The 12866-nt window shown below is 42.8% G+C and overlaps 1 protein-coding gene across 4 annotated transcripts in view; it reads right to left on the reverse strand.

Moving 5' to 3' along the window:
* Nucleotides 1-11554, reverse strand: part of sdk2b (sidekick cell adhesion molecule 2b) — a 264898-nt gene extending 253344 nt beyond the window's left edge. For all 4 annotated transcript variants that reach the window (XM_080049326.1, XM_080049324.1, XM_080049325.1 and 1 more), the window contains exon 1: nucleotides 10853-11554. In XM_080049326.1, the coding sequence (XP_079905452.1) occupies nucleotides 10853-10994 (142 nt within the window). In that variant the 5' untranslated portion in view covers nucleotides 10995-11554. The remainder of the gene's footprint in view (nucleotides 1-10852) is intronic.
* Between the last annotated feature and the right edge of the window lie 1312 nt (nucleotides 11555-12866).

Raw genomic sequence — 12866 nt, forward strand, 5'->3', positions numbered from 1 at the left:
CTCAAACGTACGGAATCGTGCAACATCTGTCTTCATGCATGTCACGATATGTTTTCTAGTTCAAGCGAAACCAACCCTGACCTCATTGCGAGTTATTTTTTATTATTGTAGCTGAAACAAGACGTGTGGACGTTGGAACACCTGAGTGGAGGGAGAGGTGTATCCAAAGGGAGTAAAATAGGAAACCTGCGGGCAGGGAAGGAAGGAAGCAGTTGACCCATCCAACTTGAATAATCTTAGGGTGTATTCACACTGGGAAAGTCCGCTAGTGCACTTGCTTTGGTCCAGACCAAATAGAGTTTTGATTTTTTTTGTTTGGTGTGGTCCACTTTCATATTGCCCCTTTTGCAAGTGAACCAGCATTACGAAGCAAAACCACACGTGATCTGAGGTCATTCATTCATTGGACAGACATTCTGGGGTGGAGAGAAACAGGAAGCACGAAGTTTAAACTGCGAAATATATATCATTGATATAATATGGGGCTAAAAATAATAAAAGGGCCTACATCTAACCTATAAATAAAGAGGAAAAACATCAAATTATTGTTGTTTCATATGGTCATAATGTGTAGCCTTATGTCAATGCCACGTTATGTGGCTTGTAGCCTACGATGTGAAACATAATTTTTACTGTATTTTTGGTGCTGGATGCGCGTCACGCGAGAAGAATAGGCTCAAGCTGACACTCAGCTGATTAAGCTGTGTATCAGCTGGGTCGGCGCAGTTCAGCTCCAAACTGACACGGGGATAGTATTGACGGTCCCGTACATGGGAAGCAAAATAAAAACACACACTTCTTGCGCAGCGTGAACCTGTTGGCACTGTGCGAGAGACGCTCCCCTCTCCTTCATCTGATCGCTGAACACATTCAGCATTTATATTGTTCTGGGCTCCCGGTCAAACCACAACTAATCTTCCTAATAATGGTGACAACAACACTTTCCCATAATGTGAAGCTGACGGCTATTTATTAAAAAAGAAAAGAAAGAAAAGGCACAGTGCCTCCTGCATTTGGGTCGGATCGAGTCCGAACAAATTCACACCACAAACGAACTGCAGCAGAGTGCGTTTGGAAACGCATCGAGACTACCTCTTCAGCTGGGTCTCGGAGCGTTTGTTTGGTCCGCACCCGGGTGCGATTGCTGTATTCACACCTGCCTGAAAGATGCGCACCGAAGGCAGAAGTGCATCTGAGTTCGTTTCAACCGAACTAAACACGGCATGTGTGAATACACCCTTACTTGATCATCTGAATACTATATACTATCTGCGATACGGTACGGTGTGTTATTTGTTTACATCCACCTAAACAGTACAACTGTCAAGGACAAAAAATATCTTAATATAGTAGGATTCCATCGCACGATCACAGATGAATCCCAGACTCTATGCTTTGGACAGGTTGTGTCATCAAATGCAAACAATTGATAAAAGGTGTGTGTGTGTGTGTGTGAGTGTGAGTGTGAGTGTGAGTGTGAGTGTGAGTGTGAGTGGGTGTGTGTGTGTGTGTGTGTGTGTGTGTGTGTTTAAACAAGAAGGCAGGGAGATAAAAGGTATAGGATGTTGAGTTGTGAAGGATTTCGGCAAACATCAGATTTGATGCGACTGCCTTACCTGGGGGATTAGAGAGAGCGGCTCCTGTATCAAAATGTTAAAGCGCCGCCATGCATAAATATATTCAAATGTCGTTAGAGGATTGAATCTAAAACATCGCCTCCGAAAATAGAAAGCCCATTCACACCCAAATGAATAAACATATTTATTCCTTCTCTAATGTGTGGGTAATAGCTCATAACAGCAAGGCTATTCTCACAATGCATCTGGAAAGGAGGAAGCAGAGAGTCTCATGTTCTATTAGTTTCCTTCATTCCATGTTGTTATTGTGTAAAGCATAAAAATATGTTCCCTCATCAAATCAAAGCACCCCACAAATCAAAGTTAAGGCAATTACAATCTTATTCCACCCTTTCAAATGGCAACAGCTGTTTCCCTTGGTCAAAATCGCAGCATAATTGCACACAGTAGCATATGGTTATGGCTGATTAATCCAACTGGGGGTGAAGGCCCCATTATTCCTGCTTGGGATGGGGAAATAGGCAGCGGATCCAAGTGCTGGATAGATGGGTAATGGGATGGCGAAGAAGGGAATGGGCCTTTGATGAGATGTCTGTTAAAGATGGCGTGATTGTCAGAATCGATCAGACCCTCGACCATCCCTACCCAAGCCATTAAATGGATTAGCTTGTCATCCAACTTCTTCAAGTGAGAATAATGCTAACGGTACCAAACTATGCAGAAAAGAGGAGCAGTCCACGCAAAATCCATTTTGATTCACAAAATATATGGCTCCTGCCATTTTCAATGAAATGGCCCTCCTTGAAGTCAATGAACTAGAGCTTTTTCCCCTTTATCTTTTTTAATCCAAACTTTCAGGTTATGTTATAGCCCCAGGGGAGTTCAGTGTAGGACAACATATCAGGGACGTGATAATGGCATAATCCACTCAAATATGGATTGTTGAAAAATATGGTGATTTTCAGCCAATATGAATGACCATCTGACCTGGCAAACGTAAATGACATGCTTTTTGAGGTGGTTTTCCAAACCCTCAGAAAATCTTAGTGCATTTATATTGTTAACAAACACGTGTTTATATGAGTTAGTCAGGAACCTCCTGAAGCTAGTGTCACATCAGGGTCCAAGCTCATTTCCATCTAGGCACACAGGGATGATGCTAGTAAACAAGCCTCAACCCTGCCCCCCTTCCGCTGCATGCATAATGGCCTTCTTAAAGAGCGAGGGAAAAGTTCAAGTCCATAATCGCATCCGTATCTCTGGTTTATTTATTTATTTTAGAGGTCATTCTGGAGCCCATTTTGAAGGACATGTGCAGAAGCAGATCACACTCACTACTAGGCACTGTGAAGCCTAGTCTGATATGTGTTGTAAAAAGTGCAAAAGGCCTCCAGGTGATAATTTGTGGGAGCAGAACCGTGGGTTGGCTTGGCTCAGCAGATATGGAGACAACGCATACACTTTCACCGCAGTGATATTATAATACAGCGGAATGCCCAACTGTAAATCCTTCAATCCATTCTCTGCAAGACTTTGTTCAGGCCAGAACTTTATTGTTGCGAATCACACGTAGTAGATCAAAAGCAGCTGGAAAAGCAAAACGCTTTGTTGTTTCTACTGAAAAGCCAAGTAGAATACACATGTGAGATATCAGTGCTCTCCTTACTGTTAATGAAAGACCAAATAATACCACCTGTAAATGCACACAAGCATAGACTTTACAAATACATTCATTCATACTGTTTCCTTACATGAAAGACAAAACAATGCACTCACTAACACAAGCCAATGACATGGTAATAATTCCGTAGCAAATAATCAGCTTGCCCAAGTGCATAGAAGAATGATCAAATAAGCTGTTTAAGACTATACTTCAGTGAAAAACGTCAATCAACAATACCAGTATTATTCCCTTCAGTCAGAGCCCCAATTAAGATATAAAGATTAACAATTATAATCAGCATGTCACCACTACTAAAGCCACAAGGGGGACAAGTGGTCCCTTTGTTTTTATTGACAAGAAATCTAAATTGTTTTCAGTCCAACAGGTCATTTAACACTGACCCTTGCCCAACTGACTGTATGGTGAGAATTCCCAACTGGCCTAGGTGGCCTACTTTCCCAGTCCTCTCAGTAGAGTGAATAGAACCCAAATTAATAACCCTGCAAAGACAAAATAGGACAGCCCTGGCAAACACTAACCAGGCTCCTTTGTGCCATGTCCCAGACAGAGGGCGAAATGGCAGGGGTCTCGTAAAAGGGAACAAGACTGCTAGATTTCGCTTCAGCCCAACATTTCTCGATCTGGACAAATTGTAGGGGCTTCACGGCACTTTAAATAGAAAAGTACTATTTCAAAATCTCTCTCTTTTCAATCAAATATGCAATTTGGGGGGTTACCTAACTTTCACAGAGCAGGACTGGGTGAAATTGTAGGATTAAGGTTCTTAGAATGTACTCCGGGAAATGAGAGAAAAAAAGTGATAAGGGACATGCCAATGAGGATAATTGTGAAGGAAATAGGGTTACCGAACAGGTGGCTGTGAAATACCATTGATAATACTCCTAACATTATCACCTAAAACCAGCCTCTGAGGAGCAAGCCATAGCTAGTGGCACCATTTTTATGTAATCTGGCCCAAGTAAGGCTTCTCCTTATCCATTTAAGTATTTAAGCCCGAGTGGGCAAAGTCCTTGCATGCATATCCTCAAACTGTAGCTTTTGATTCAGTTTGAAGAAAGGTGTTGAAGCACTTAATGTTGTTCTGTCAATACAGATTGTATTGGCATGTTTTTAGAATGTGATGCTAACTCCCTTAGCTGTGTTTCAGATCGGAATCAGCCTGGCGTAAAACAAGGCAAAGGGCTGTGTTTGGTGGGGTTTGGTTTAGGGCGTGTTGCTTCAGGTACTGGAGACTGGGTAACACAATCCAGGAAGTCCAGTTTGAGGTAAGCTATAGAAATAAAGTGTTCATGTTACAAAGTAATCCACCAGGAATGTGCACTTGCACCGTCTTGCTGGGTGATGTGTCATGGAGTTGCAGTAAAAGTTCAGCCAGGTTCAATTATTTTGTTGGATGACACTTTTTTTTCTTTTACAGAGCCATTGTACTGGCATCATTCAAACGAATGATAGGGCTGAATTTTACACACAGTCACTCTGAAAGTTACCTCACTCTTATACGCTCTGGTACCAGGGTCAGGGCTAGAGTCCTTGCGCCTACACCACCCATTTAAGAGCTGTTCAAAGGGAAGTGTTTGTGTTTTCTCTACTTTTGCAATGATTGCATTGAACAGCAGAATCTCTACCACAGGCATTCAAACAAGGTTCCCTTTCAGTACCTTAAAAATGGATGATTATCCAATAGCATCAGATGTCTTGGATAATGTCAAGCAGCATACTTAATGCAGTTTAGAGTTTGGCAGGTTGATTCAGCGTATATTAAACCTCTATTAAGCTAGAGACAAAGATGCTTGACACATCCACACATCTCTGTATTTCCATCCCTTCTCTTTTCACACATTTAATGGCTGCACGGAAGCAGGCATCTTCACACTGTGGAAATGAGGACACAGCAGACCCCGACAGAAGTGGCTGAAGCTCTAAAGATGCAATGAGGACACCTTCTTGTCACATAGATTCTTATTAATAATGAACCAAGGAGCCTTGTATGTAAATACAATTACACTGCAGAGAAATTCACACTTTAAGGTCTTGTCTAAGGTGTTTTCAAAACAGCCGTCAGAATAATAATAGAACATACCTACAATAAGAAGAAGAATAGTGTAGGCTACTGATGATCATAAGTATGCCGTCCTGTTCATATACTGTGGGAGGCAGGTCTGTAAATCCCTGAAAAGGGAAATGTCTTGAGTTTCATTTATGGCCTTTGATAGGCGGTAAATTCACTGGGGTTTTTCAAATTAATTCAAGCCATTCTTTGGCCACAGCCCTGCTAAATATAGGAGCACTGCAGCTTAAAAGCATATATAAGGAATGTGTATCATGTGGATATGTTTGTGTACCAAGATAGAATGTCAAAAACGATCTGTCAGTGTGTCACCATTAACTTGTTCCTCTTTATGCATTTTCCTTTTCTTCTTTTATGTTGTATGGTTTAAGGGAGCCTGAGGCTCAAGATTGCTCCTGTAATTATGGTGCATATGACGAATAAACAAACTTGAATCTTGAATCCGCACGCCTTCTTCTCCATATCCGCTGAGTCACATAATGATGCCCTTTTTGTTCGGTGACAGTTCTAATACCGTCTGAAGAAACAGTGGTTTAATACATGTTCACTTTCATTAATGTTACATTATTTATATCATCTGTAAATAATGTAAACCACTGACTTAGACTGGATCCAAACTGATCCTGTCCTTTCTTAGACTAAGTTTTCCTAACGCCATTCAATCTGAACCAACTTTTCCCACATGTCCAAACCTGGTGTCTTCCGTTGTTGTAATGTGTTGAATGAATGTATTTTATTTTATTTTTGGGTCCTGTCTTGATGCCTTGTTTCCTGGTTTTGATGGTTGGTTCTTCTAGTTGAGTTGTTCCATAGGAGAACTGATACACTACGACATGGGTTGTAAATAAGATGCTAGATGATAATGAAGATGTATAGTCGCTTGGTTTGTTTCAGCCAAACATTTCTTGTTCTGGACAAACTTTTTGGGCTGCAAGCCTCTCTACTCCAAAAATAAAATCAAATAAATAAAAAATAATTACTGTTAAGTGTTCATATGTGAGCCATGAGCATTCCCTTGCTCTGATTTTACTTTTCACAGCATCTATGGTGAAATGTAAGAACACTTACTAAGAGTCCCACTTAGAAACACTCTCAACCCCTCTCTGGTTGACTGAGATTGGGAAAAGGGTCACAAATCAATAAAAAACAGCTCAACTTGCAAGAGCTCTGGAATTGCTTTCTAGAGAGGGAAAACAAAAGGTCTTTCAGTTACGCTCTCTCTTGAACTTGCCACCACCAGAGAGACCTCGGCAGGGAAGTCATCCCTCTGAGAAATCTATCACTGGACTTTGACCATGAGTTTTCCCACTAGCCCTGAATACTAAAAGTGAGATGTTGTGACCTTTTGCTAAAGCTAGCTACAGGGAGCTGGGACGATTTTTTTTTCTTCTCTCTCTATCTCTCTCTTTTGCCTCAGCTGCTGCGAGGAAACAGATCCCCAGTCTGTCAATTAAGATGTGTGTGACAAATCCGGGCATTTGTAGTCTGGAGACAGTCTCCCAACCCCACTGTGTCTCAACATATCACTCACAGTACAATGTCAATCAGTTCTTTCTCTGTGGCTTACCTCACTTCAGCTTTGTCCAAATCCGTCATGTCGGTTCAAAATAATCATAAAAAAGAAAACTAGTGTCTGCTTCCTAACAAAAGAGTGATTCATATCACAGATCAAAGATGGCTTTGATCCATAATCTTGATTTTCTTTTAGGTGCACCCTTTCATCTACGTACAGTGCTTTTGACATCGGCTGTCTTTGTAATACATCCATCTGATTGTCATGGTCTCAAGTAGGTATACACCTGCACAACATACTAATGCAAACACATACACAGAAGCAACATGTTGATTGACCAAATGTTTGGCCATTCACAAGAGATGAGGGGTTATTCAAATTAAGTAAAGGGATTGGAAAGACAACAGTCTACTATTGACATATGCAACTGCAACCTCCACTTATTCATCTGAAAGCCATTGACTAGCTCACTGAAAATTTCCATAGCACATTTATGATTATGCGTCTTATTTCGTCACCTGCGATAAGAATGCATCCAATTTTGTTTCCTTCGGAAGCAGTCAAGAGGTGCTCCAAAACTGCCTGCATTTCATTCCAGCCAGCCAATTCCAATCCAATCTCACCACAGATTTAAAATGGAGATGACATCTTTGACTTTTGTTGCTGTGTCAAGGTCCATGTCCAATACAGTCAGCTAAAAACAGAGCGTCACTCACAACATGCTGAACACCCTCCACAGACAACAGCATGAAATAGTGTTTCGACAGCCCCCCCACCCCACCCCATCCACACACTCTGTCATAACCGTCCTCATGGAAGTTAATCTGAGTGCCACGCCTCTGACAGAATCAAGTCCTCAACTCCCTCTAAAGCTCCTAAATTCAAGCTGTAGCCAGTCAGGCTAATCTGTGGACGTTGAGTGATGCAGAAGTGTGTATGCCATAAATGACATTCCAATACAGTCCTCCCCCCACTGCTCTGAGTTCCGAAATAGACGTGTTAGAAATGACAAAACCAGCAGGCGAGCCCGGCATTGTCTCGGCATGACCTCAGCATATGAATGGAAGTGAACAGTGGGACAGAGCAGACAGCTCCCAAAACTGTCACTTTGAGCAAAATATCTGGGTTGTGTTGGGATGATTTTTTTTTTAACATGCTTTAAGTTAGAACCAATACCCTGCCTATGTGACAGCTATCAGAAATAGCGTCTTTAAGAGTGACTGTGCCTTTGTGTGAAATGCAGAATGGTGAAGCACTCTGTATTTCAGATAAGAACATAACAAACTTCAAACATACTTTAAGTGACAAGTGTGCAATGTCTAGCCATCAGTCAGGTACTAAAGTAGAGTATATTTATCAAAATTGAAAGTTTTTTTTTTGCTGCTGCTGCTTAGAAATTATGATGAATGACAATATACAAAGACTAAACATTATCCCACTCTGCTCAGCAAGCCTTAAAGCAAAATGTCTTAGCACTTTGGTATGATGAAGGCAGTTCTCCCGTCGTTAAAAAGCTGTTTCAGTAGACTGGTCATTAAAATGTAGCAAGCAGTCGCTGATATGTCCACCCAGAGGCATGCTACTCGCCTCATCGTGTTCTTTAATCATCGCATGGAAGGAGGGCGGCCCACACTTGGGTCACTTTCAATGAGCTGCACTCCGATCAGTCTGAAGTCAGTCCAATTAAATCCTACATTTTTTTGACCCAGGAGCGACTACGTAATGAAATCTTAAGGGCCACTGCTGCTGGATGGACTGAGCAGAGAGAGAAAAGAGTGAGAGTGACTGGCAGTCTTCATTCGCAGCTACCACACATGCACAGTCCCATGCATGTGTGTTGCTTCATTCACCCATATTGCTTAAGGCACCCATGCAGGTCCAAAAAAAAAGCAAGGTCTTCTCCCCACTGCTGTAAATAGTGTTTTATTATTTCAACTTGATTGGTTAAATAAGCTTCAACGGGGATAGAGGGAGCAATGGGAACAGACACAATACAGAAAGACAAATATACAGTATATACCGTATATATATACATACAATTAAAGAGAGGGGAAGCAGCAATGTCAGTATTCTTAATCCCTACAACATGCAAGTTATCAATCTCCTGTAAATGTCAGGCACCAGGATATGCCCTCATGAATGATGGATATCTGCCTTGTATTTTCTTTTCATCCTCTCAACATTGTATTATTGAGTGAGCACCACCAAGGGCTTATAGTCTATCTAGAGAGGTAATACTCCCTCCTTACGGTGGCAGCAATACCTGAATCCCAATTACCGGAGTGGGAGAGGGTGCAGCGGAGGAATGCGACAAGCAATGGTGCTTTTTTTTTGGTTTAGCCCACCTGTCACCATTAAAGTGTTAGTGTCACCTAGAATGGGCACTTTCAATCAAGTGAATTCAAGGTGTCTTCAGTGAGTATGTCTAAATGATAGGCTTTCACATATGTAAATGCCAATGACAAACAATAGCGCTCCACATTACCACCATCTAATAGAGGCTTGAAGATTGCAAATGGGAGAAGACAACCTTTGATCAAGTTCCATCATTCTTCAATTATATCCTATCCCTTTGCCTTACTTCAATATTGAGTGAGGCAGCAATTAAGCGGTGCTTTGCTGTCAAGGACCCATGGTGCTGCCTACAGACCACACTCTGGTCTGAACGTTGGGGAAAAAAATCTAATTGGATCATATTGAAAGTTATGTGCGTTGTTTCTTTAACGGTTTCAACTGACAGTCTTTTTCCCAGAGGGGCTCATTTTACAATAAAAAGCCTACTATACAAATACACCCAATACCGTACACAGGGATATAATAGTTGGGTATAAATAAAACGCAGATGGCCTGAGGTTACTGTAGACTCGCTTCAAGTCTCCGCAGGAATATTACAGGGATCTTGTGGGATAATGGCATTGAGAATTTGAGTCATACTCCAGCTCAAGTAACTACTAAAAAGGGGGAGAGAGAGAGAGAGAGAGAGAGAGAGAGAGAGAGAGAGAGAGAGAGAGAGAGAGAGAGAGAGAAGAAACACACTGTCACTGATTCCTGCAAACTGCCACACTTGGCTGTGTGGCTGTCTCCCCTCGTGCTCGGGGGAAGCTGGCTGCATAATTCTCAGAGAACCAATTAATTTTTTCGACATTGAATGCTCCACGTGCACGCGCTCGCCTTCAATCACTGCACATCAACATGTAGCCTATGTTTATTTACGACGCGTGTTTGCCGCGCAAACTTTAATATCCGCAGGGAGCCAGTTGCTTAATTAATAAGTACTTATTAATCAGATTTACATTTTTTAACAGCTGGGCTTCAAATGACACAGTCCTAAGCATTGCATACTGTTAGTATGAGCTAGAACATTTGGGTTATTTAGGGTTTCTAAACATTGGAACAGATTGAAAGAAAATACTGGGTCTTCATAATTAACTATAGGCTTCATTAAAAAACCTGAGCAGACTCCCCAATTTAACCGGTAATTAATGTTACGTGCGCCTCAAGCATTATCACAACTTCATAAAGTTCAGGTTAGGTGAAGTTCAGAGCTATTAGGAAAACGTTTAAAAATAATAATTAGAAAATAAAAGTCTCATTAAAATGTTTAATCAAGGGTGTTACAGCAGCAAGGGACTGTCTACGTGTGAGTGTGTCACTAGCCTACAAAATGTTAAAGAGTGTGTGTGTGTGTGTGTGTGTGTGTGTGTGTGTGTGTGTGTGTGTGTGTGTGTGTGTGTGTGTGTGTGTGTGTGTGTGTGTGTGTGTGTGTGTGTGTGTGTGTGTGTGTGTGTGTGTGTGTGTGTGTGTGTGTGTGTGTCACACTGTGATGTGCAGCCTAATGAGAAAATGTATGCTACGTGCAAACAAGGCAAAGTATGATGAACACATCACAGATCCTAACACGCTACTAAACGTCCAACATGGCAGTGGATCAGCAAGCAACAGACACTACCGGGCCTGTGTGATGACTAATAATCGGCAGCGTGCCCCAGCCGGCCGGTGTCCCCTCTTACCTTGAGCTTGTGTGGAGTGGATGAGTAAGGAAAAAAATAAAATCCATGCTGCGCGCCACGTTGGTCTGCTCCAGGAGTCCGCGAACATGGTTCCAAAACGGGCAGACTGGCCAACAAGTGCCTGGTGATGCGCTGGAAGCATGCTACCGTGTGTGTGTACCGAGTGTGGTTCCGCTGTCTCTCTCTCTCGCTGTTTGAAGCCGCTCGAGCCGGGCCAGAGCGCACCGATCTGGGCGCGCAAAAACAAGAGCTGAGCGCTGCTGCTGCTGCTGCTGCTGTTGTAAGACCGGAAAAAATTCGTCCAAACTGTCTCGTTTTTGTTTTAAAATATTGCTCCAGTTCCACTTAACCTCCTCGGAAAGCAAGATACTTTCCTGATATAGGTGCCGAAAAGGAGACTCGCAGTTGGTGCCTTTGAAGTAGTAGGCTACTTGGATGCAACTCGTTCAGATGAATCCAGGTTAAATCCAAATACAGTCCATTTGTCGCTGCACCTGTAGTGAGAAGACGAAGGCGATCCCGCACCTCATACTACTTTTCCATCCACACTTTTCTTGCGTCCTTGGCGAGATGCGGTTTCCGTCTTTTTCCCCCCTGCCTCTCTCACTTCAAACTTCACGCTCGTTGTGAAGACGCCACCGTGTAGTGCAAACAGTGTTCCCCTAAAAAGCAGCGGAAAGACTTTTTGCCCACACGTTTGTCAAGGTCGCCGATTCAGTTTGACGGGGGGGCTGGGGGTGGGGGGTGCACTGACAAGAAGAAGTTGAGCAGCTTAGACAGCGTAGAATGGGGAGGGGGGCACAAACTTGCACGCAGTCACGCTGCCATGCTCCTGAGCCTGCCTCGGAGGAGAGCCCGGCTTGTCGGTTGGTGTGCTTCGGATGAGTCCCGGGTTCTTTATGAGGAAGCGTTGGGATCTGTCGTGCTGGCAGCGCAGCGCAGGTTGCCACCATGCGGCCAAGCGCCAAAACGCACTCCCCCCTCCCTCCTCCCGTTGCACATGGTACGAGAGAGCAAATAGCACATGAGGATTTTTTTTTTTATTGCATCACAATAAGGTGGGAATGAATAAAGTCCTTTGTTAAAATGATTTAAGGAGCTCGTGTTCTAGCTTGTGTTATGTGTTTGGAGTGGAGTGGTGCTTATAGGGTGCCTGAGGAGATGGTAATATTTCTGTGGGGATTTATATTGTGAGTTTATTAACCTTCTCTATATATTTTTTTTGTATTGTTTATCCCCTATTGCATCATTAAAGGGATTTGTATTTTGGCTGCTTTGTAAGACTTCCAGGGTTGATACTGTGTGTTCGTGTAAGCACCCTTTTCTAAGCACTGCTGTAGGCTATTGTTCTTTTCTTTAGAATGTAATTCCTCGCACACTGTTTGAGGTGCATGCCGTGAATAGAAAAAAGGCACAAATGGCTTTGCTAAGTCGTTGCACAAGGCAGGAGTGAAACCTGCGTGTTATCTTGTCTGTGCTCCGCCTGTGTCTGGGCAGGAAGGGAAGGGAGGGGGGGGACAAGGAGGAGAGAGAGCAGGGAAAGAGAGAGAGAGTGATAGAGAGTGACTGAGCAAATGCTGTTTCCCAAATGACAGTATCAGTAAAGTAGAGAGGCCGAGGGAGAGAGATGAGAGGGCATGACAGAGTGAATGTCCCTGCCTTGAAAATGACAGTGCTATTGCCAGGAGAAAAGCAGGAGTGCTTAATGTTTGTAATGGTATTTTTGTTTTCTTCTTTTTTTTTTGCGAATGGCAAAAGTCCCATCTAAGCCACCGCAGGGGCAGCAAGAAAATAATGCACCGTGGTAATTGCTTCTATTGTTTCTCAGCAGGATTTTCGGGCTCCTGTTGGATTTCTCCAATCGTATTCCCCCCCCAAAAATGTGACAGCTTGCACAAAAGTTAATACAAGGAGAGTTAACATCATGAAATAACCAAGATAGAGTGCTATAAACCTCGGCCACCAGGGCTGCTCGGGGACCCGATTATGATTTTTTCTTTCAGACTACTTACTG

This window comes from Ammodytes marinus, assembly GCF_949987685.1.
Source record: "Ammodytes marinus genome assembly, chromosome: 20".
Taxonomy (NCBI): domain Eukaryota; kingdom Metazoa; phylum Chordata; class Actinopteri; order Uranoscopiformes; family Ammodytidae; genus Ammodytes; species Ammodytes marinus.